Source organism: Balaenoptera physalus (genome assembly GCF_965194825.1).
Source record: "Balaenoptera physalus genome assembly, chromosome: 12".
NCBI lineage: Eukaryota > Metazoa > Chordata > Mammalia > Artiodactyla > Balaenopteridae > Balaenoptera > Balaenoptera physalus.
In genome coordinates this window covers 95462733-95485061 of record NC_138897.1, presented here as the reverse complement: position 1 = coordinate 95485061, position 22329 = coordinate 95462733, and the positions used below count along the sequence as shown (strand labels likewise).

Here is a 22329-nt window from a genome sequence, read left to right as displayed (position 1 = left end):
ACCGCTAGCAGAGGGGTGCAGAGCGGGATCTGGCCCAGGCTGCGTGGCTCCAGGGTCCATGGTTTTTTTGGTTTTTTTTTTTAACTTATTTTAAATTTATTTATTTATTTATTTATGGCTGTGTAAGTCCATGGTTTTTTAACAACTGAGACATGCAGCCTCCTTTAAATGGTCCGAAAATGAATTTTCCTTGCCTATGTCAGAGATGTCATTTCCTCCTGAAGGAGATCCTTCTAGACTCTCACTTTGCCCTCCACCTCCGCGATTCCCTTCTTAGTCTCCAGTCTGGACTGGGCAGCCCGTCCATGCTACCTCAAGACATTCTGGGTCCCCCATCACCTCTCCCCATCTCAGTTCCCACTCCAGACCTCCAGCCTCCCCCAGCTTCCTGGCCCACACCTCTGACCTCATGCCCGGCCAGCTACGGGTCACACTGAGTCCCGGAGGAAACAGGAATCGTCAGACAGGACCACGTGGCCTCCCAACACCCACCTACGCACTCAACCACCTCTGCACATACCCGGTCCCCACACTGGTCCAGACCGTCCCTCCTGAACCCCCAGGCCCCACGCTGGTCCAGACCATCCCTCCTGAACCCTCAGGCCCCACGCTGGTCCAGACCGTCCCTCCTGAACCCCCAGGCCCCACGCTGGTCCAGACCCTCCCTCCTGAACCCCCAGGCCCCACGCTGGTCCAGACCATCCCTCCTGAACCCCCGGCCCTCACCGGCCTGGTGCCCACACGCCTCCCCTCCGGCAGCCTTTCTTTCCCCTAATCGTCAGCCCCTCTTTTCCAAAAGCTTTTTCACGGCAAAGTCTAAACATTTGCAAGTCTACACCACTAAAAAGAAGGAGGGGCGGGAGGAGGGGCGGGAGGAGAAGGGAAAAGAAAGATGCAGGAGGAGGAGGGAAAAGACAGGAAAAGAAGGAGGAACAATAACCTCTGTGCTGAGCGCTCCGCGTGCAATATTCCATGTAATTTCCCCCAGACTGTGAGGTAAGTATCATTAATGCCTTCACTAGGGAAACTGAGGCTCGGGGCACTAAGTAACATGGCGCAGTGACCCAGTCATCCCGCGGTCAGGGGGAACCCAGGCGTCCGCCCGAAGGACCTCGCCCCTCAACCGCCGTGCAGACATCTCCGCAAAGGATGCCATCTCACCCTTTCCAGCAAGTTCCCCCAAGCAGCCCCCTGAGGGGACGGGGCTCACCCGCCCGCAGGCCAGGGGACCGACAGCGCAGCGTCTGGCCCCCCCTCCCGCCTGCCTGAGCCTCCCTCCGGGCCAGCGGCGCCCTTACCTGGGGGGCTGAAGGTGGCTTCCCACGTCATGGAATTGTCACGCGTGTACAGCTCCACGGAGCCCTTGCCGCCGCTGGAGCAGACTTTGAACCCGTTGGAAATGACCTGTCCCCCGAACGCGAAAGGGGTTGTTCTGGACTGTTCTGCTTGCGTCTTCCAGAAGAAAGAGAACGTGACCCCTGAGGACAGAAAAGGCATGGGGTTATTTTTAACGAACAGGATGGGACTTCACCTCACCGAAGCAGGTCGTTCTTGCTGCTCTTTGATTTTCATTTAAAAGGCACTTTTCTTTTCTCTCATTCCAGAGACAGTGTACGCTCAATCCAGAAACTACAGACCATAAAAACAGGTGATATTTATGAACAACTCACTAAGTACCAGACACTTTCCTAAGGGTTTTAAATGAATCCTCTCCTCATAAATACTACAAAACCCGATTATCATTCATCGGCTTACCCCGTTAGGCAGATGAAGAAACTTGAGTCCGGTCTGCCCAAGGTCCCTGAACTACAGACTGACTCAGATTAGACCCAAACTCAGTCTGACCTACAGACGTCGGCAGTTAAGGTAGCTCCTTCCAAAGCCTCTCCATAGACATATTTTACAGAGAAAGGAACCAATTCATACGTACCGGTTTATAAGCCACATGTTTTGAAAACTTACTACATCATAGACCCCCTCCAATGTCCCTAAATACACCTCTATGTCATCATTGTTTGTATCTGCACCTCATGACGTTCTAAACAGGAACTCTAGGGAACTTCCTGGCGGTCCAGTGGTTAGGACTCTGTGCGTTCACCACTGAGGGCACGGGTTCAATCCCTGGTCGGGGAACTAAGATCCCGAAAGCCACGTGACATGGCCAAAAAATAAAATAAACAGGAACTGTAATTTTTAAAAAAAAAAAAAAAACAGCAAACCCCTCTCTCCATGGCTGGGTCTTAAAGTCTCTTTCAACTTTTAATTTCCCAAACAGAGCTGGAAGCTAAACCTTTCTGCATGTCTCAGATTATATGCCTTTAGGGTAAATTCCCAGTAGGGCATTTCTAGTCAAAGAGGAAGCCACTTTGAAAGGTTTTTTTTTTTTTTTTTTTAAATATTTATTTTATTTTTGGCTGTGTTGGGTCTTTGTTTCTGTGTGAGGGCTTTCTCCAGTTGCGGCAAGCGGGGGCCACTCTTCATCGCGGTGCGTGGGCCTCTCACTATCGCGGCCTCTCTTGTTGCGGAGCACAGGCTCCAGACACGCAGGCTCAGTAGTTGTGGCTCACGGGCCCAGTTGCTCCGCGGCATGTGGGATCTTCCCAGACCAGGGCTCGAACCCGTGTCCCCTGCATTGGCAGGCGGATTCTCAACCGCTGCGCCACCAGGGAAGCCCACTTTGTAAGGTTTTGAAACCTACAATTGTTCATTCCCAACAAAGCGGGGCACCCGAAGGCCCTGGCAGCCGCACACTCCTGAGCCCGGTCCCCAGCCTCCACGTGAACGAGCTGGCCCACTGGTGGGTGTGTCTCCATCACGGGAAGCAGGGCGCGAGTGTGAGAAGCGAGGCCAGCTCCTGATGCCGGAGACCCTGACCCACCATCACTTTGCAGCCCAGGGGCAGGCTCCCCGGGGAGGGGCGACAGTGGCCACAGCTGGCCGGAGGCTCCTGGAATTGCCCTGTGGATCCCTGATTACCTCCACTCTGCTTCTCTGAATCCAGTAACATTTACCCTTTCTTTGCCCATGAGTAAACTGTGTGTGTGTGTGTGTGTGTGTGTGTGTGTGTGTGTGTGTGTGTGTGTGTGTGTGTGTGTGAATGCATGCAGCCTGCCTGGGCTCGGTGGTGAAAGCCGGAAATAAAACAGGCGGCCTCAGGCCTCCCAACCTGGCCCAGGCTCTGTGGTGGGAAGGCTTCATTGATGCTGAGAGAGGAGGTGCCCAGAGTTGATCAAAACAGGCCCAGGATGGGGCTGGGAGGGGAGCGGGGGCGGCCATTTGCCCTGGGCCTTATTTATATAAAGGGCACCAATTTTAGACTTTGGATCTTATCTTCAAATGAGATTATGGGCACAGTCTAAGAGAGTCTGAATTAAAAGAAGACATTTGTCAGGCTTCCCTGGTGGCGCAGTGGTTGAGAATCCGCCTGCCAATGCAGGGGACGCGAGTTCGAGCCCTGGTCTGGGAAGATCCCACATGCCGCGGAGCAACTAGGCCCGTGAGCCACAACTACTGAGCCTGCGCGTCTGGAGCCTGTGCTCCGCAACAAGAGAGGCCGCGATAGTGAGAGGCCCGCGCACCGCGATGAAGAGTGGCCCCCACCTGCCGCAACTAGAGAAAGCCCTCACAGAAACAAAGACCCAACACAGCCAAAAATAAATAAATAAATCAATTAATTAATTAATTAAAAAAAAAAAAAGGAAGACATTTGTCATCAAGTATAAACTTCTGTCCCATCACCACCCATCCTGGCTGTAATGCTTTATGAATCAACATATTTGTCACAAGTTGTTCAGATGTCTTATGACAATATAATTGTGACAATTACATTGCATTATACCTTTGTAGGTCGAAAGCCTTAATACGATTAATATAAACATGTAAAACATGGCATGATTATATAACCCTGGTTTGGAATTTCTCTAATTTTTGTTTTAACGTAAAGAGGAACCTCAAAATAACAGGCGAGGCTCAGAGACGCTCCAGGGTAGAGCTCCAAGTCGTAAGGCGTACGTTCTCAGGGCTACTGAGGAAAAAGAAAAGTCCCCAAAAGTGCCCTGGGACACAGGTCACGCCAGCAAAAGGATGGGACTCCGGCAGTTTGCTCAGAGGGCGGCTGGGCTGTCCCAGACACGGGTCCTCTCAGCAGGTGGAGGGGACTCCCAGGCCCGGGGCACCCAGTACTTCTGTCTGCCTCGCACTGCAGTGGCGCAGAGTCCAAAAACGACCCACGCCTTCCTGCCATGCCTCTCCACTCAGAAACAACCGATTTCACAGGGACACGAACACGGCACATTGTGAAACTTGTTATGAAACGAAGTCCCAGCGGGATTCACAAAAGTCCATTTTTTCCAAACACTTTGCTGCATTTAAAAATTCCTTTCACTCAGTCCTGTCTTGGCCAAATATCTTTCTGTCCAGGAAGACAAATAAAAATAAAACATTCAATTTGGCATTAGGTAAGGGAAGATTGAAGCAAACCATGGTTACTGTGAGCCAAGCTTTTCATTTTTGTTCATTCAGCCTACAAAATAATCATTTCTATCTGAGGGACAGCTTGTATTTAAATATCAATTCACGTCTTCACAGAGTCTTAAAAGATTCACAATGAGCCCTCTAATATTAGCATTTTCAGGAACTTTGCTTCTTGCACTTGGAATTGTCAACACAAAGGAGAAAAAAATCTGAAAAAAAAGAAATGCAATATTGACAAATCGATTCAATACTTTTCTTCTTCTTATGAGCATTGAATCCTCATCCGTCCGAAAAAAATAATGTGAGGAAAGTTCTTTCTCAATAAGACCAAAAAAAAAAAAAGAAAAGAAAAAATATCCAGCTGTCCCAAGAGAAGGTGGATACATTTGAGTGCATAAATGTTATAAAATTTTGCAAGGCAAAAAATTTACCATGACAAAGTCAAAAGACAAATGACAACCCAGGAAAAAATTATTTGTAAAACGCTGAACAAACAAGAAATGAATTTCCTTACTATATAAAGAACACTTTATAAAGAAAAGTAGGATCACCACTGCTTAAGGAGAACTTACTTTGAGCAAGATAGAATGTCCCAAGAATTTTCATGTATTAATTCATTTAGTCCTCCCGACTAGGGTTAGGGTTAGGGTTACAGTTAGGGTTATGAACTAGATGTTAGTACGGTCCCCATTTTACAAGTGAGAGGATTGAAGCCAAGAGAGGTAAAGTAACTTGTCTAAGGCCACACAGCCAGCGACAGAGTTAGGATTTGAACCAGGCAGTCTGGCTCTGGAGTCTGCACTTGTCATCTCTCTGTCTTCCCTTGGAGACAGTGTTGTTTGGGAGAGGACTCACTCACTGAATTAGACAAAAAAGATTCGAAGGCATTCCGTGGAGGAGAAAAATGCACACTACAGACCTGGGCTAGGCGAGGAAGTCTCCTTGTGCGTTATCCTCTCGGTGTCTGCTGTGGGCGGGGCAGAGGCGGCAGGCAGGGGTGGGTAGGGAATCTCTCCAGGTAGAGGAGCAGTTCTTCCCAGACCCATGGACTCAGCACCGTGCCCTGCATGTTGGTAACTCAAAGTGGACCAAAGCAGCAGGCAGCAGGGAGGGCAAGGCGACCCGCAGGGGATGTAGCCGCCCGGCATCCATCCTCCCTCGCCCAGCACAGCACCTCCACGTTCTTGGGGGGAACCATCCTCCCCACCCCTGTTTCCTCTAGATCAGGTGGGGCTGACCACACAGCCCCAGGTTCACATGGGCTGGACCAGTCGGAATCACAGGGACTGGCTCAGAGACGGACAGGCTTCAGCCAATAAAAGGGAGTCCTGGAGACTCTGAGCAGACATTGCTATCACACCTGGAAAGCCTTCTTGGAACACAGCCAGAGCGATGGAGAAACACAAACTTTTGGTGGCGTTATCTAAGCACCTGGACCCAGCTTGTGGCAGGCTCCATCTCCCAAAGAAGCCACACCATCTCCCATCCCATCTCCTTTCATGCCATGTGACCTTCCCGCTCTCCATCAAGACTCAGGCCAATTTCTCCACCGGCCCTCTGGCTGATTTGACCAAGCGGAGTCAACAGAAGTGGCCATGGCCAAGTTCCAGGTGCAGCCATTAACTGTCTGGGAGCTTCAGCTTTCTGCCTCTTGGAGCTCAAAGCCAACGTGGAACAAGTCCAGACTCTGCTGGTGGAGAAAGAAACCATGTAGAGGAGCTGGAGGTGCCAGAGATGTGAGTGAAGAAAGTGGTCTTAGATATCCACCTCAGGGGCACCTTCACAGGACCCAGTCCTGGCCGCCACGGCTGCAGCTGCGTGAGAGCCCTGGCAACCCCCAGAACCATGAGAGGTGATGCTAAATTGTGTTGCACTTGCTAAGTTTGGGAGTGCTTGTTACGCAGCAGTCGATAACCAGAACACAGTCTTTACCTGGATCCACTCAGTAAATCCCCCAAGCCTAGCTGAGTTGCGTTTCTGTTGCTTACAACCTTTCAGCTGAAGTTTGACAATCCACAGAGGAGTCCCCTTCCTGATCCCAAAGTCCCACCAAAGGCCACCACAAGGATGTGCACGTGGCTCCCTCCTTCCTTCCTGACCACGGCTGTGGGTGGCTGATTCGGGGGAGGATGCTGGAGAAGCGGCTGCAGGGCGAGAGGGGGAGCAAGGAGACTCTCCATCCTTTCCTGTTTCCAAGAGGACTTGGTTGAAGACAGAGGTGGCCCTAGGCCTGTGTGAGACACACGTCCACCTACAGTGCAATGGCATGAGAGGACATGAGCTTATCCACACATGTCGACTACGACAACCAGCTGAAAGCAAGTTTCCATGAGAACCACCCAGAGCCAGCAGAGCAGGCTCAAGAATGTTCTGGAGTGGGAAGCTGAGAGCATCAAAACCAACGCCATCCCAACAGGCACATGAAAAGATGCTCAACATCGCTAATCATCTGAGAAATGCAAATCAAAACTACCACAAGGTACCACCTCACACCGGTCAGAATGGCCACCATTAAAAAGTCTACAAATAACAAATGCTGGAGACGGTGTGGAGAAAAGGGAACCCTCCTACACTATTGGTGCAGTCATTATGGAGAACAGTACGGAGGTTCCTCAAAAAACTGAAAAATAGAGTGCCATGTGACCCAGCCATCCCACTCCTGGGCATGTATCCAGAGAAAACTCTAATTCAAGAAGATACATGTACCCCAGTGTTCATAGCAGCACTATTTACAATAGCCAAGATATGGAAGCAACCTAAGTGTCCATCAACAGATGAATGGATAAAGAAGATGTGGTACATATATACAGTGGAATACTGCTGAGCTATAAAAAAGAACGAAATAATGCCATTTGCAGCAATATGGATGCAACTAGAGATTATCATAGTAAGTGAAGCAAGTCGGAAAGAGAAAGACCATATGATACCACTTATATGTGGAATCTAAACTATGACACAAATGAACCTATCTACAAAACAGAAACAGACTCACAGACCTAGAGAACAGACTTGTGGTTGCCAAGGGGGAGGGGGCAAGGGGGAGAGGTGGAGTGGGAGTTTGGGGTCAGCAGATGCAAACTATTATATATATAATGGATAAACAACAAGTTCCTACTGTACAGCACAGGGAACTATATTCAATATCCTGTGATAAACCATCATGGAAAAGAATACCAAAAAGAAAGTATACATATGTATAACTGAATCACTGCTGTACAGCAGAAACTAACACAACACTGTAAATCAGCTATACTTCAATAAAAAATTTTTTGATATTAAAGCCAATAAAACTTAAAAAAAAAGAAACAAGGCCATCAATTTCACTCCCGGGCTGCGGTCTCACCTTAGATAACACCTGACTCAGTAAGCTCGGGCTGCTATAACAGAATCTCGCAGACTGGGTGGCTTAAATGACAGTTATTTCTGACAGTTCTGGAAGCTGGAAGGCTGTGATCGTGTTGCCAGCAAAGCCCTCTTGCTGGTTTTGTCCTCACGTGGCCTTCCTTGGTACGTGCTCACAGAGAGAGCCCGTGTTTCCTCCTCTGCTTATAAGGGCCTTAACCCCTCACCCTCGTGACCTCATTGAATCCTAACCACCTCCCAAAGGCCCACCTCCAAATACTATCATAGGGATAAGATTTCAACACATGAATTTGGGGAGCACACATTCAGTTCATAGCAGCACCCTCATTCATTCATTCATTCGACAAACATTTAATCAGTGGCTGATACACATCAGATACTATGAGGGAGGGTCTGGAGGCAGAAGAGTGAGCAGACCCCGGGGTCCCTGGGCTCCTGGACTTACTACCACGTGGGCAGGGAGAGACCGACGTGAATAGTCACGCGGTGGTCCCCCCGGCGACGGGTGTGATGAGGGCAAGGGAGGAGAGACACGCACAGCGAGCCTCGGAGCAGGGCGCCAGCTACCCTGGAGGTTGAGAGAGGCTTCCTGAAGGTCACTGTGGGCCTGAGATCTGAAGGGAACGGGTGTGACTCGGACAAGGGAAGGCACAGGACGAAGGACCGGGGAACATTGAAGGAGCAGACCTCATGTCAGTCTTGTGACGAGCCGTGGCGAGGAGGGTAAGAGAGAAGCAGGAGGGGAGGCTGGTGAGGCAGCTGTGGCCAGGAGAGACTTGGGTCCGAGAGCTGCGGTTAGGGTTAGGAGGGAAATCTGAGACGGTACCTCTGTGTTAGTTTCCTACAAATCACCGCATAGTTCTATGCCTGATAACAACACGATTGACTCTCAAGGCTCTCGAGGTAGAAGTCCCACTTGAGCTAAAATCAGGAGGTGAGCAGGGCTGCGTCCCCTTGGGAAGCTGCAGAAGAGAATTTGTTCCGACCCTCTTCCAGCTTCTAGAGGCGCCCACGTTCCTGGGCTCCTGGCCCCGCCCCCAACTTCAAAGCCGTCTTCACACCTCTCTTTGACTCTGCCCCTCTGCCCCCTCCCTTTGTAAGGACCTCTGTGATGACCCTGGGCCCACAAGGAAGATCAGGACGTTCCCCACCTCAAGTTCCTTGCCTTAATCACTCAGCTTCGCCCACTGCAAAATGGGTTAAGGGTACGTGGGGTTGCTTTGTATTATTTTTTACAACTGACTGCGTGTTCATTGACAATTATCTCAAAATAAAAAGGATTTCATAAAAAAAAAAAAAAAAAAAAAAAGAGATTCTGCTCGTTTGGGAAGGCCTTTAATCTGATCTGGCTGGTTCAACATCCAATTTTATTACGGCGTATCTCAGGCATGGAAGTTGGATGTTCTCCCAGGTTTTGGTCAAGAGAGGCTCCAGAATTGGGGCTGTGGTTTCTTTATAAAGAATAGAGGATGTCAAGGGAATCTACCAACTGTAGGATTCTAAGTGGGTTTTCTGTGCGGTATGGCCCAGAAGGAGGAGGAAAGAAGCAAGTGTGCAGGGTTCTGATGACAGAGCGTCTCTACGGAGTGACCACCTGCCGAGCGCTTCCAAAAGAGCACAGGCTGGGAGAGAGTGATGGGGAGATTTGGGCTTTCTGGCTAAGCTGAGAAAAGACCCAGACACCTAGGTAGCAGCCCACCAGCAAGGTTCTGCCGTAGATGCCTAACTCTGATTTTGTAAGACCCTAAAGTGTGATCCCTACTTCTGCATTTCAGCAGAGTACAGGTTGATATGATGATTTCTACCTACATCTTTCTAAGAGTTGACAATTCCACCCCCTCTGGTGTCGGACACTTTCTCCAAGAGAATTTTAGCATATAGGCATGTCTTTACATAACATGAATCACGAGTCCCTTCTCGATGGTGTTCCAGTTCTTCTGATGGTGACAAGAGAAAGTCCATTTGTACATAAGTAACAATTGCTAATCCCCATTTTAACACAGAAATGCCACATCTCAAATTTAGAGCCTCTGGTGGGCCATGGTACCCACGTAGAATTCAACAATATAGGTATCTTCTACTTATGGGAACCAAGATTGGTTTTCAGTTCTTGCGGGTGATAGAAAGTTTCCTTTTCAATTGAATCAAAGTAAGTAAAATTTAAAGAAAAGGTATAAGTATTATAGTTCAGGTGCTATGTGTATATGGTAAAAAAAAAAATCATAAAAGCAATTTAAAAGTGAATGAAATTTCAGAATCACTAGTCTTAAAAACATTCTAGCATGACTGGAAATTTAGATAATTACATCATTCAACCTCAACCTATTAAAGTAAATAACCCGCCCTTGGACTTCTTCTTTGGCATAAACACATCCAGCCTCACTGCCTTGATAGTCGATGTTACAAAAGTCGAGTTAAGGGAATGACATGCCATTTTTTTGTCCACTTTAGGACTATGAGAATAGAATTACGTCTGGCTGCGGAAGTTTCCTCGGTACAAATTTCAAGTGATCTATTCTCATCCATTCTCAATATTGTGGAGACCCAGCTGCCAAAAAACACAAAGAGAATGGTTCATAAGATTGTCTTATTCATCCTAAACATACAGAACAATTGAGGAGCAAAGTGTGAGGTTATATATGGTCCAGTGAATACAAGAGACCTTACTCTTAAAGTAGAAACATTACAAGGTATCAACTCCATGGCCCAGTGTTCACTGTCTTCCCTAATAATATCTGATTTTTACTTGACAAAGAGAAGCTGTGAAGATGGTGAAGCTTCCACACTGTATCCTTAGATTTTTTTTTCCCAGCTCCATGATTTCAAGACAAGGAAGTAACAATCAAATAAGGTGGGAGAAATGATACAGCAAAGAGCAAACTTTGGAGAGAAAAAGAGCTGAAGGTCATAGTGTCGGGGAATCTGGATAACAGAAGAGACACCGGGTGAAAGATAAGGAGTTCCATCTTCAGCCAGAGTTGAGTTTGCAGTGGTAGGAGAACAGGTGATATATGAAATGCAGAGAGAAAGATGATAGAGACCCAAAGGGGCAGTGTTTCTCAGACTTTAGTGTACACGACAGAGGCCATAAGCTCAAAAGCCCATCTTGCCAGGAGGATTAACTCTGTAAGACAGCCAGCGTGTTTCTCGAAGGCAGCTCAGGCTGTATCTTTCAACATGCAGACACACTTTCTCAGGTCAAACACTGCATATCAACTACTACTCATGTCTACCCTTCTTGCCCCCCAAAAAGGCTCTCTTTAATTTCTTCTAGAAATACCTGGTGCTGTAGGACTCTCTTTCACACTAACCATTTCTCTCCTCATTATTATTTTAAGAGACCAACAGGTGAGTGGCAGCTGCCCTTCAGTCTCAGCAAGCAGGGAACTGAGAACGCTGGGGACTCAGGAAATCTGGAGACCATCGGACCATTCCAAAGGAAACGGTCAGTAACCAACCACTGCCAGGTGGGCAGGGAACACTGTTGGATTTTCTGATTTTTTAAGAGAAGTCAGAAGTATAGATTTTTTAATGAAATTTTCTCTTATATAGGAATTAAATATTAATTTTTAAAAAAAAACATTTAAAGCACTGTGAGAGAGGCTCTGTTTCTGCAAACAGTGAGCCAGGCTATTTGGACCCACCCATCCTGTCGAGAACAATTTAGAAAGCTGATTAAAGTATAAAATATGTGAGAATCGACATAATGCCAGCAAACAAAACACATCTGTGGGACGGAGTCAGCCTTGGCCAGTTCGTTCTGTGATTCAGTCCATGAGAATCACCTGGAGGTCCTGGCTAAAACTACAGATTCCCAGGCCTCATCCATGGAGATTTTGATTCAGTGGGTTCTGAGCTGGAGCCTGAGAACTTCCATTTTTAACGATCTCTGCAATAGACTCTTCTGCTGATGGTCTGGAAACAACGCTTTGAGATACTCTGCACTAAATCGCCATGTGGCTCTAGGCTGTCTTGTGCCCCCTCTGGGCCTCGGTTTCCCCCTCTGTGAAATGGGCATACTGAATGAATACTCCTCTCTGAGGCTCCTTCAGGCTTTCCAACAGCCCCATAACCCCCAGTCATCTGAGGGAGACAGAAGTTGGATCCATGCCCAGCCTGTAACCATCAGACCATTCTGGAAATTACCGTCCTGAAACTCAATTCTGCAAATATTTTAGCATTTTGTTGACAGCTTTTTAAATTTAGTAACCTAACGCAAAGGGCAAAAAAGTCCTATCGAAGTTGAGAAGAAGGGAATGTGGATGGTGAGATTTCCCAGCTGCTGCTACGGAGCTATAGCAGGCTTCTTGGTGTTTATAAGCAGGGGAAGCTCTAATGCAAAAGAGGGAAAAACAAAGGGCGCGTTTCCAGAGGGAGGAAAGGTAAAGCTAATGAGTAAAACAGAGAGAATGTCTTTCCTGCGGGGAGCCAAGGTGATTTAGAGTTGAACTCAAATTAGAGATAATTACTCAAGATGGAATTTCATCCAATATCAGAAATAAGTTTCTAAAGGTCCAAGGAGTACAAAAATGGGACGGGCCCCTTTAGGAATGGAGAAGGGCCCATCGAGGGTGATAGTCAAATGACAGCCCATCAGACACTTGCTGGGGAAGCATTCAAAGGAATTTAACATCAAAAAGACAGACTAGACGTATCTGTTCAAGTGACACGGGTCAAACATCTACGATGCTGATATTCACCCCTGAAAATACAGCAGTGACCAAGACACACAGAGTCCCTGCCTTCACAGAGCTAAAGGCCAAAGAAGGAAGACAGATAATGAGCAGGTCATCACCACCGGTGCAAGGGCTCGAGGGAGAACATACAGGGAGATGTGAGAGCACAGACAGAGGAACGCAGCTGGTCTGGGACTCACCCCTGCAAAAGTAACACTCGAGCCGAGCTCTCAGGGTCTGCAGGGGAATGAAACAAGAGGCTGGAACATCTCAGGAAGAGCCCCTTCCCACGCTGAGTTTCCCCGCTTGTGTGTTTGCTGGTCGTGGGAGCTGGCAGCGAGACACCTCGGCATTTAAGGAACATAGACTGTGTTTCCTTCGGTTAATGTTCAAATAGCCTTTTTCTCTCAAAAGTTCCTCAAAAGCTTCTCCTGCATTTGCACGCAGCACCCAGAAGAACACTTGCCCAGGAGATACCATTTGCCAAAAGGCAGGCCCCACGTTCAGCTCAGACAAGCAAGGGAAGCCGGCTGAGCGGGTGGAGAGAAGCCCTAGGACGAGCAGGGTGTGGGTTCAAGAGCCTGGAGTGGGCAGCCTGGCAGAGGAAGACGATTCCACGTTCTACCTGAGAACTTGGAGAGGGACAGACAGCTGAACTGCTCAGATGTTTTATCCTTTTTTGAAAAGCTCTAACCTCAATCCTGTCTCCTAAAACATTCTTTAAAAAAAAAAATCAGCCAAAAATATGAACAGAGGCCAAGAGAATTGGGAAATCACAAATATGAAAACAGTTGACCTGCTGGAGTGGGCATGGGGAGCGATTCTCTCTTTATTTAAATGTTGGGGGAATTCTCTGGCGGTCCAGTGGTTACGACTCGGCACTTTCACTGCTGGGGCCTGGGTTCAATCCCTGGTCAGGGAACTAAGATCCCACAAGCTGTGCAGTGAGGCCAATATATATGTATATATGACCCATTATTCTTATAACGAAACATATATATATATATATATAAGGTTGTTATAAGAATAGTGGGTTATACATTTGTGCCCACCATCACCTCCAAAAAACATGAGGACGCCCGATCAATGTATCTGAAAAGGCTGATCCAATGTTGCCTACGTTTTAATCACTCACATTTTCATCTTATCTGAACAGCACCTAGATTATTATTATGAAACACTGTTCTTTAAGTCAACCCATTTTCAAAGCTTACTACTTACTGAAGTCTCGTCCTAAAGAATATCTATGAAAGCTATCTTAAGCTTCTGACGAGCTATCTTAAAATAAAAACATAACCATTAATTGTTTAATCGCTCCAAGTGCACCTGAAATCATCTCACCTACTTCACATGCTATGTGGACTTTGATTTGGAAAACGCTGGACGGACCTTCCCTGTTCTCCTTAAACCCAGAAATACAAGCTATTTGAGGCTCCAGGGAAACCCACCAGAGCAAAGGATATGGTCAGTAAAATGGGGAAACGCATGCCGTGGTCCTCAGGATGGCACCCATGCTCGGTGGCCCTGTCTGAAGACCACACCAAGGGAGGTGGATGTAGGAATACCCAGCCTCCCTCCGCATCCGCATTAAGCCCCCCAGCAGCACGGTCTCTGGGGGCCAAGGCTGACTTGAGGCTTCCTGGCTTCCCTGGATATCTGGCCATTCTCTAGAGAAAGCGGCCACCCGAAAAACACCTTAAAAGGCTCCAGTTAACATGACACAGGGAAAGTTGTCAACGGGGTGGGAGGTGAAGCCAAAGTTCACAGCTCTCTCTACCACCTGAGCTCTCGTCTGTCTCGTTTTCTTGAGGATGAAATGAGTTAATACATGTAATGGGATTAGAACATTGACTGGCACAAAGTAAATGATAAACAACTGTGGGTCATTATTATGATCGGTCCAACCATGTCGGCCCCTGTCACAGGGTCACATAATTATTATGATCGGCCCAACCATGTCGGCCCCTGTCACAGGGTCACATAATTATTATGATCAGTCCAACCATGTCAGCCCCTGTCACAGGGTCACATACAAGCGGGCAGACTGGGTGAGGACCAAGATCCTGGTGACAGGAGGGACGTTTGGAGCCACCAAACTTGACCCCAAGGGCCTCTCAATGCTGGACCAACCACGTGCCAGTCTTCAGAACAACCCCATGAGCAAGGTACTTTGATGGACCCATTTTACAGATAAGGAACTTGGGACTCAGAGGTTAAATGGTTACCCAAGGTCACCGCAGAAAGCGTTAGAACAGGAATTGGAACCCAGGCCACCTGGCCTCAGAGCCCATGCCGTTAACGTGCTCTGTGTCCAACTGGCCCAATGATCAAAGGGTCCGAAGTCTGTGATGAACCAAAGGGAAATGTCCATCACAAAGGGGGCTGTTCCATTCAGCCCCACCCAATCAGAATGGGCCAGGGGCTGGGTGGAGGGGTGGATTTCTCAATAGAAATTGGAAATTCATATTTTTATGTGAAATCTTCCTATTTTTCAACATTGGCAACTAAGTAAAAGTTTGTAACTCCGTGCTTTTGCAAAATGAAACGCAGCCACGGGCCAGAGTCAGCTCGGAGGCCTCTAATTTATGACCGCAGAGTTCAGGTAAAACTTCCCAATAGTTCTGATTTGCAATAGCTGGGCTGCCCCACTGGTCCCATCATAGTCACCCTTCAAAGACAGGTCATCTGTGATCATCCCCAGTCACTGGAATTCCTGGGACCTTGCATCCCACACGGGTCAATTCCGGTTGGTAGCTGAGGCTGTAGAGACCCCTGTCCTCCGGGAGAGGCCGTTCCCTGCAGACCCAGAGAGAAAGCAGGCAGAGACCCCCCCCCCTCACCGCCTTCCTGACCGAGGCAGGGAAGGGGTGAGGCAGGCGTGACTGCCTCCTCGCTTCTCTTAGTCCTTGTAGCTGAGGCGGGGCTGTTTTAAATTTAGAGGAATAAACAAGGCTGCTGTGTTTATAGCGCTGTTTGAATTCAGGAACAGCTTGAACTGTGGATTTGTAAACCTGGCGTGGTTTTGGACCTCGAAACCCTTTCTCAAAACTCTGGGTTCTGCGAAGTCCAAAATGTTTCCTTCCACATGTTATCACCTTGTTAAGCTTTTGTTTACTTTTACTGGAATGTAACCCATTATGGCCCAGAGTCAAGAACAATGAATTCATCACTGGGCGGTTTTGATAAGGCCATGGATGTCCAAAAAGCCTTAGGGCTTTCAAATTGGCTTGCATTAAACTTTTTTCTTTCCTAGAAAGAAAATTTTTTATTTCCTTAGGATAATGGAACTTGGAAGCTTGAAGCTGATTTGGATGGCAGAGAACAATTTCCCAGAAAGTTTTGAAATGTGGCTCAGATGTCCATTGTCTGAAGCTCAGATACTGGAGAGCAGTTTACTTTTCATAGAAGAAAAAAAAAAAAAAAAAGAAGAAGGAATAGGTTCCTAACATCTCTTTTGCATCTATGTGTTTCGTCCATGGCATTATTTCAACCACAGACCTGCAACCTCTTGCTGGGACATCTCTCTCCACTGCCCCCTCCAATCTTGATGGATATAAAAGGAGCAAACCCATGGCACAAGTCTTAAAAGGCACGCCCCGCCCAGATCCATCGCCAACATCCTGGAGCCAGAAATAACGTTCTGTGAGCCACACCATCAATTTACTTCCCACAAGCTCCATGGCCCCATCCAAACTCCAGTGTGATATCACTGTGCCTGCTTTTTATGGAGGGTTCTTTTTTGTTTGTTTCTTGGGTTTTTTGGTCGTTGTTGTTTGTTTGTTTTTGCTTTACAAGATTAAATATTTTGCTCTCACACCTTCACGAGACGGTGTTTTAATTCCATCTCCAGGACCAGTCTCTCATTAGGACTCTAGGTGTCTGCTTGCCTATCCCTCCCCTCCCCTCCCCTCAAAGCCGTATGTGACATTTTGCACGTGTCCTGCAGCCGAACTTCGCCTTCACATCTGCCACGGCCCAGAGCAACAGATGGTACCTGGCAATGAAATGAACTAAAAAAAAAAAAAAAGAAGAAAAAGAAAAAGAATGGAGCTCATCACTCACCCTCAGGGCCGCACTGTGCTGGATTACTGATGCAAGAAGTTTTGTACCTTCCGTAATAGAGAAATGTGACTCCTTTTTCCTCCTTGAGGTAAATGCCTTTGTTGACCTTTCCTTCTACAATATCTAAGTGAGAAGAATGGCAACACTGTAGGTTAATAATCGCATGAGATGCGACGTCCAGAGATGTGTCAGGCTTACAAACAACTTACGTCTAAGTATACTGTGTTATTTGTATTTATAATTAAATATTTCTAACATTATATATTATTATATAATATTAACGGTAGTTAACATTTCATAATTAAGAACTAAATCACAAATAATATACATTCGTGTCAATATTAAGTATTCTATCCTATTAATATTGTATCACATTAATTAATATCATACCAGTGTATAATATGTACTGTTATAGAACACTGTTATAATTGCTATGTTGGCCGACAGTTGAGTTACCGGAAGCCATGTGATTAGAATCTCCTACTGCCCTAAACTTTCATTCCATCCACCTCTTCATGAGTTCTCACTGCCATCTTCACACTAGACTTTCCAAGTGAAACACTGAGATTCAAGTTTGAACGTAAAACTACACGTGAACTCTCTCTCCTTTTGAGTTCTCATTGAGAGCCCCCAATCCTAGACATGGGAGCCCATGATTTTAAGAGAATTCATTTTCAAACACTAGGAAGGACATGCAGAGCTACACTTCGAGTTGTCCCAGAAGAGCCCGCCAACGACAAGACCACAGGGCCAGCAGTCCTGGCAGAGACGCCAGCTCCGTCATCTTTTTGTTTGCCCCATTCCCATAGCAAACCTCTCTGATGGTGTCAGTGGTTTACAGAATTGAAGCCAAGGGTGATGAGTCACGTATTGTTGACTGGGGTCAAAGTCGCCCAGATGACCCTCTGCCCTGTGGCACATGCCTCCTGCCCTTGGAGCCATCGACCCAGATGAAGATGTACAGAATCACTGGAGGCTCTTTGACCGACTGCTACCCCAGCTCAGATTTTCTGACAACCATTGGCATGTGGATACCAACTCAAAGGGCTTCAAGTTTTTCCTTATCATGTTTAAACTTATTTTTTTTCATCTATCTCGTTTATTGCTGGAGATGATCTACATATTACAAAGTTACATGGGCAACTCACAGTATGTCATTGAATGAGGCTGTATAAACCCGACTGTTTGCTTGGCAAAATTAATTTTGGAAGCGAAACACCCCATAGTTGAAAGAGCAATCAGGTTATATATTGTAAAAAGATCAGGAGTGAGATCTAAATTATCTGAGCTGACTCTCCGTACTGACCAGAGAGCTGCCCAATTGCTACTATCCATTCTGCTCTGTGCTGCATAAGCAAAATCTGAAACATACGGGCTCTGGAGGTTATTAAATAAGATAGTCATTTAGCCATGACTCTTGTGGCTGTGTCTTAGAAAACAGCTTCTAATGATTAAAAAAAAAAATTCCAGCTACAGAAGAAATGCCGATTTTAATGTTTGTAAGAGATCAGATTTTTGATGAGGTACTTTTAAATCGACTTTAATTTTCCATTCAGAGGGCATGTTTTTCCTCCCCCAAAGAATATAATCCATTTAAAAATCCAAACAAGTTCTATTTTTAGAAACTACTCATCTTATGTCTGTATTGTTCTGAAAACAAGCAGCTGGTTTGGAAGACCCTGGTCGCTTGAAAGCGTGTAGATGCCCCCTAATGTACTGCAATCTGTGGTAATTCCTTTAGACCTAATTCGAAGTTGTTATCTTCAATACCCTGGATCTTTGGCTCTTTTTCTGGTTATTTGCTTGTTTGCTAGTCAAGATATAGTGAATTCATATAGAACCAACTCGGAATGGCCTTTCAATTCATTGCAGATCCAAACTCGACAAACACAGAAGAAACATGTGCTCACCTACGGTTGCAGAGAAATTTGAGTAGGCAGAGTCATTGGTATATACAAAGGTAGAATTATGGGGAAGAAGCACAGTGAGGTTGTGGGTTCGCAATGCTGGGTGAAACAACAAAAGAAAAAAGCACAATGAATGAGTGACACAAAAAACAAATGGAACCGACATATCTCTCAACTCAACACGCATCGACAAGTGTGCCTTTCACCCCGCAAACAGCTTGGATTTTCTCTTCCGACCCCACCTCCCTCTAATTTTTTCAGGGGACAGTACGGCAACTCCAGCGACCCCGTTCAGTCCCAAACCTAGGGCGTGATCGCCGCTGTATTTGGTTGCGATTTGCTGGCTCCCGCCCCCATCCAGATACTTAGTTGAGAGATATGAAATTGAACTCGGCCATAAAATAGCCTTAACAAAAGGATTAACGGTTGTGATGTCACAAGAACTGATGAAACAGCAACACAGCATGAAAACAACTGCATGTTATTATGAGAAATGGACAAAACAACAGGGAATTCAGCAACAAATGACAAAGCAGTGCCTCCACGCAATGATTCCCAGCACCATTCAACTGTCCCCAGAAGTAAAATGTGAAGGCTGTAATCAAATTGAAATACGCCAGTAAAGCACGATAACATAAAGAATGGACCCAATAGAACAGCGCAGTGAAACCTTCATCATTCAAGTGTTTTGGGACAAACACCAATATAGCTCGAGTTTTATGGGAAAATAATACTTTGGGTGAACAAATTCAACCACAGTGTAATTGTATCTGATGATCTATGGCAGTGAAATGAGCTGAGGGGGTGAGGAGAGAAATATACAGATCATTATTTGAGCTCTGTTTGAAGTAATTCCTAAAATAGCGCCTGGGTCCTAAACAAGGAGCTATTTTGACAATGCAATTTCCACTTGGAATGATCGCCTTTCAAAGGCTTTAAAGTAAAGGCCCTGAGAAAAGAAAATTAGATTATAACAAGGGGAAACCATTTCTTTTAACCTGAGGTAGTCATAAAATAACTATCACAGGGACAGTCCATCCCTGTGGTACAGACTATTTGGAGAAAATATGGAGTCCCAGTGGCCCAGTGCAGGTTTTCACTGTGGCCGCCACCACTGCCTGATACGCAGACAAGCAAGAGGCAATGCAGAATAAGGCAGGGCCTCCGGTGGCCCTACACAGGAGGACAGCACCCTTCTGGAGGGCCCTGCTCCTTGACTGAGCTCCTCTAAGGATGCCAGCAGGACAGACTTCAGCTGTAATGCTTCTCAATTTGCAAATTAAAAAAAAAAAAAGTTTTAGAATCTGAGGTGGCAATTGATGGCAGCACATGAAGTCCCAGGAATAAGGAAAATATCAGTGTGCTGGTGTGGAAAGCACAGTAATCAGCAATGTGTGGGTTTTTTTTTTTAATCCATTACAAAGAACGAGTAGAGACAATCTGAGCATGTGCCAGGTTGGTTGTACATAACTCTCCTGTTACACACATCAGTCGTTGGACATGATCAAGAGGAATAAGGAAATAAAAATTAAAATGTCAAAGCATCCCAAATCACTCAAAACTTAGACTTTAAGAAAGCTTCTTATTGGAATGCAAAAAGTGCTCAGGGCTGTCTGGGGTTTCTCCTTCTCGAAATGTCTGAATTGCTTCAGAGAGAAACTTTATCTTCCATGGAATTGGGGACCATTGGAAGCATCTTAGGTGATGTTGGATCTTTTCACAGGGGGGCTTCCAGTGACGTGTAGAGGAGATGATGGGTAGGTGGGGGGGGTACCTTTGCTAAGTGAAATCGTGACCCCGCAAACAGGGGGTCAGTCCTCGTTGGCACGACATTTGGCCCTAGGTTCCAATGGGCCCCTGCTTTGGCAGGCATGGAGATGACTCCATTTGTGCCTACCTAGAAAACGTACATCTGGACTTGTACAGAGACTGATCCATCGTGTACCACTTAAAGCTGAAAACAACTGCATTTGTTTAAAGGTTGTTGGACGAAATGCACATCTTAATATTTTGAAGCATAAATCCTGTCCTTCAACCATAAAATCATATAAAAGTTCTAGTAAAATCCTTTGCAATAACAATGATTGGGGGAAGCTACACAAATGTTTAGTCATCTCCGTCATCGTGGCTGACTTCAGAGCGGATGCTTTTTGTTCCCTTGTCCCTCCCAACGGCCCCGATTCCCCAGGGAAAGTGCATTCCTCGGGCCCGGGTCACTGTGCCCACCCCGTCTACCTCCAGTTGTCTCCTGAAGTTCGTGGATCCCATCCACACTTTCCAACGGCCAATAATGGGAAGCAGAAGCCAAGACGTCAAACCCTTGGGGGAGGAAAGAATAAAAATATTACATCACCATCAGGAAAGAAAGAGCTGGACATAAGGAACTACTTACCACCTCCATCAGGAATTGCGGGAAGAGTAAAAGTATCAGAGTGACTGTGGGATGTATTCAAAAGGCATTGGAATAGATTCAATACACACTCGCAGTGTTCAAAAAACTCAGTAAATTAAATGAATGTTTTTACAGAATAAAACACAATAAATAGGAATAGAGAGATACCTTTTAACCAAAGAAAATAAAAGCCACCATGCCTAATGGTGCAACGCAAGAAGCACGCCAATACGTGTCAGAAAAAAAGACAAGAATGTCCATTATCCCGTTGTTACTTCCTGCGTTTTAGAAGACACAGCTGATACAATCAGACAAGAGAAAAAAATGAGGTTGAAAAAGAGGAGGAAACCAATACCGATATCGTGCAGACGTTGTGTGAGGTTCTTTACAAACACTTCCTCGTTTCATTCTAATGATACTCTATAACTGTACTCTCAGCCTATCTGTTATGACAAGGAATAAAACGCCCCCTCAGGAGTCACCCAGGGACTGGTGTTAGATGCTGTGCTCCATACACGTCTCCTGAACTGGTCCTGACCTTTCTATTATCTCTCTGCTTCCACCATCCTAAAAACGAATCCTTTCAGAATTACCTTTATGTTCCTTGTACTTTGCGTAGACATCATTTTATGCAGATACGTTCTTTTTTATTCTGCTCTTCTCACTTAATACCGTACAAATTATTTGATTTATTTTTTTCTCTCTAACTCTCATAATCGAGTTTGGGTAATAGTCCCTGGAGAGGCTACACCATCACACATTGAATTGTTCTCCTAACTTGGATCTTCTTTTGGAATATTTCTCTGTGAATGGTTCCCAGAAGTGGAAATAATGGCCCAGATGACTAAATAATAATCAACTGCCTTGAATGTCTGCCAGATCACCAAAAAGATAAAATTAATAAAGTAATCTTTGCCTTGTTCATTGTAAAAGATGTTTTTTAAGAGGAGATTATAATATAATCATTATTTTCAAATGATATATGCCTGATAATGAAAATGAAAAACTATTACAAATAAGAAAAGAATTTGGTAAGTGAAAAACTGTTACAAACAATAAAAGAATTGAGTAAGGAGGCTGACACAAATTAAATATGCAAATGTCAATAGCTCTCCTGTATTCAAATAATAATACTAAAAAACAGAAGAAAGGTTCTCATTTATAAATGCAGCCAAGACATTTAAGAACAAAAGAATAAGAACTATACAACATTCTCATGAAGAAAACAATAAAATCATGCTAACGGATATAAAAGAACCCTTGAAAAACTGAAGGACTTAACCTATTCTTGATTTTAAAAAAACTCAAAAATCATAAAAATATCTACTAAAGATGCTCAACTTTGCTAATTATTAGAGAAATGTAAATCAAAACTACAATGAGGTACCACCTCATACCGGTCAGAATGGCCATCATCAAAAAGCCTACAAATAATAAATGCTGGAGAGGGTGTGGA

General features: G+C 45.7%; 1 protein-coding gene across 3 annotated transcripts in view; it reads right to left on the bottom strand.

The window, feature by feature from the left end:
- Positions 1–22329, bottom strand: part of ADGRD1 (adhesion G protein-coupled receptor D1) — a 150265-nt gene that overhangs the window by 119661 nt on the left and 8275 nt on the right. For 2 of the 3 annotated variants that reach the window (XM_082418223.1, XM_082418225.1), the window contains exons 3-6: positions 20717–20800; positions 18485–18580; positions 16575–16697; positions 1299–1478 (exon numbers count right to left, since the gene is read on the bottom strand). In XM_082418223.1, coding sequence (XP_082274349.1) covers positions 1299–1478; positions 16575–16697; positions 18485–18580; positions 20717–20800 — 483 coding nt within the window. The remainder of the gene's footprint in view (positions 1–1298; positions 1479–16574; positions 16698–18484; positions 18581–20716; positions 20801–22329) is intronic. The other variant, XM_082418224.1, reaches the window with a different exon arrangement.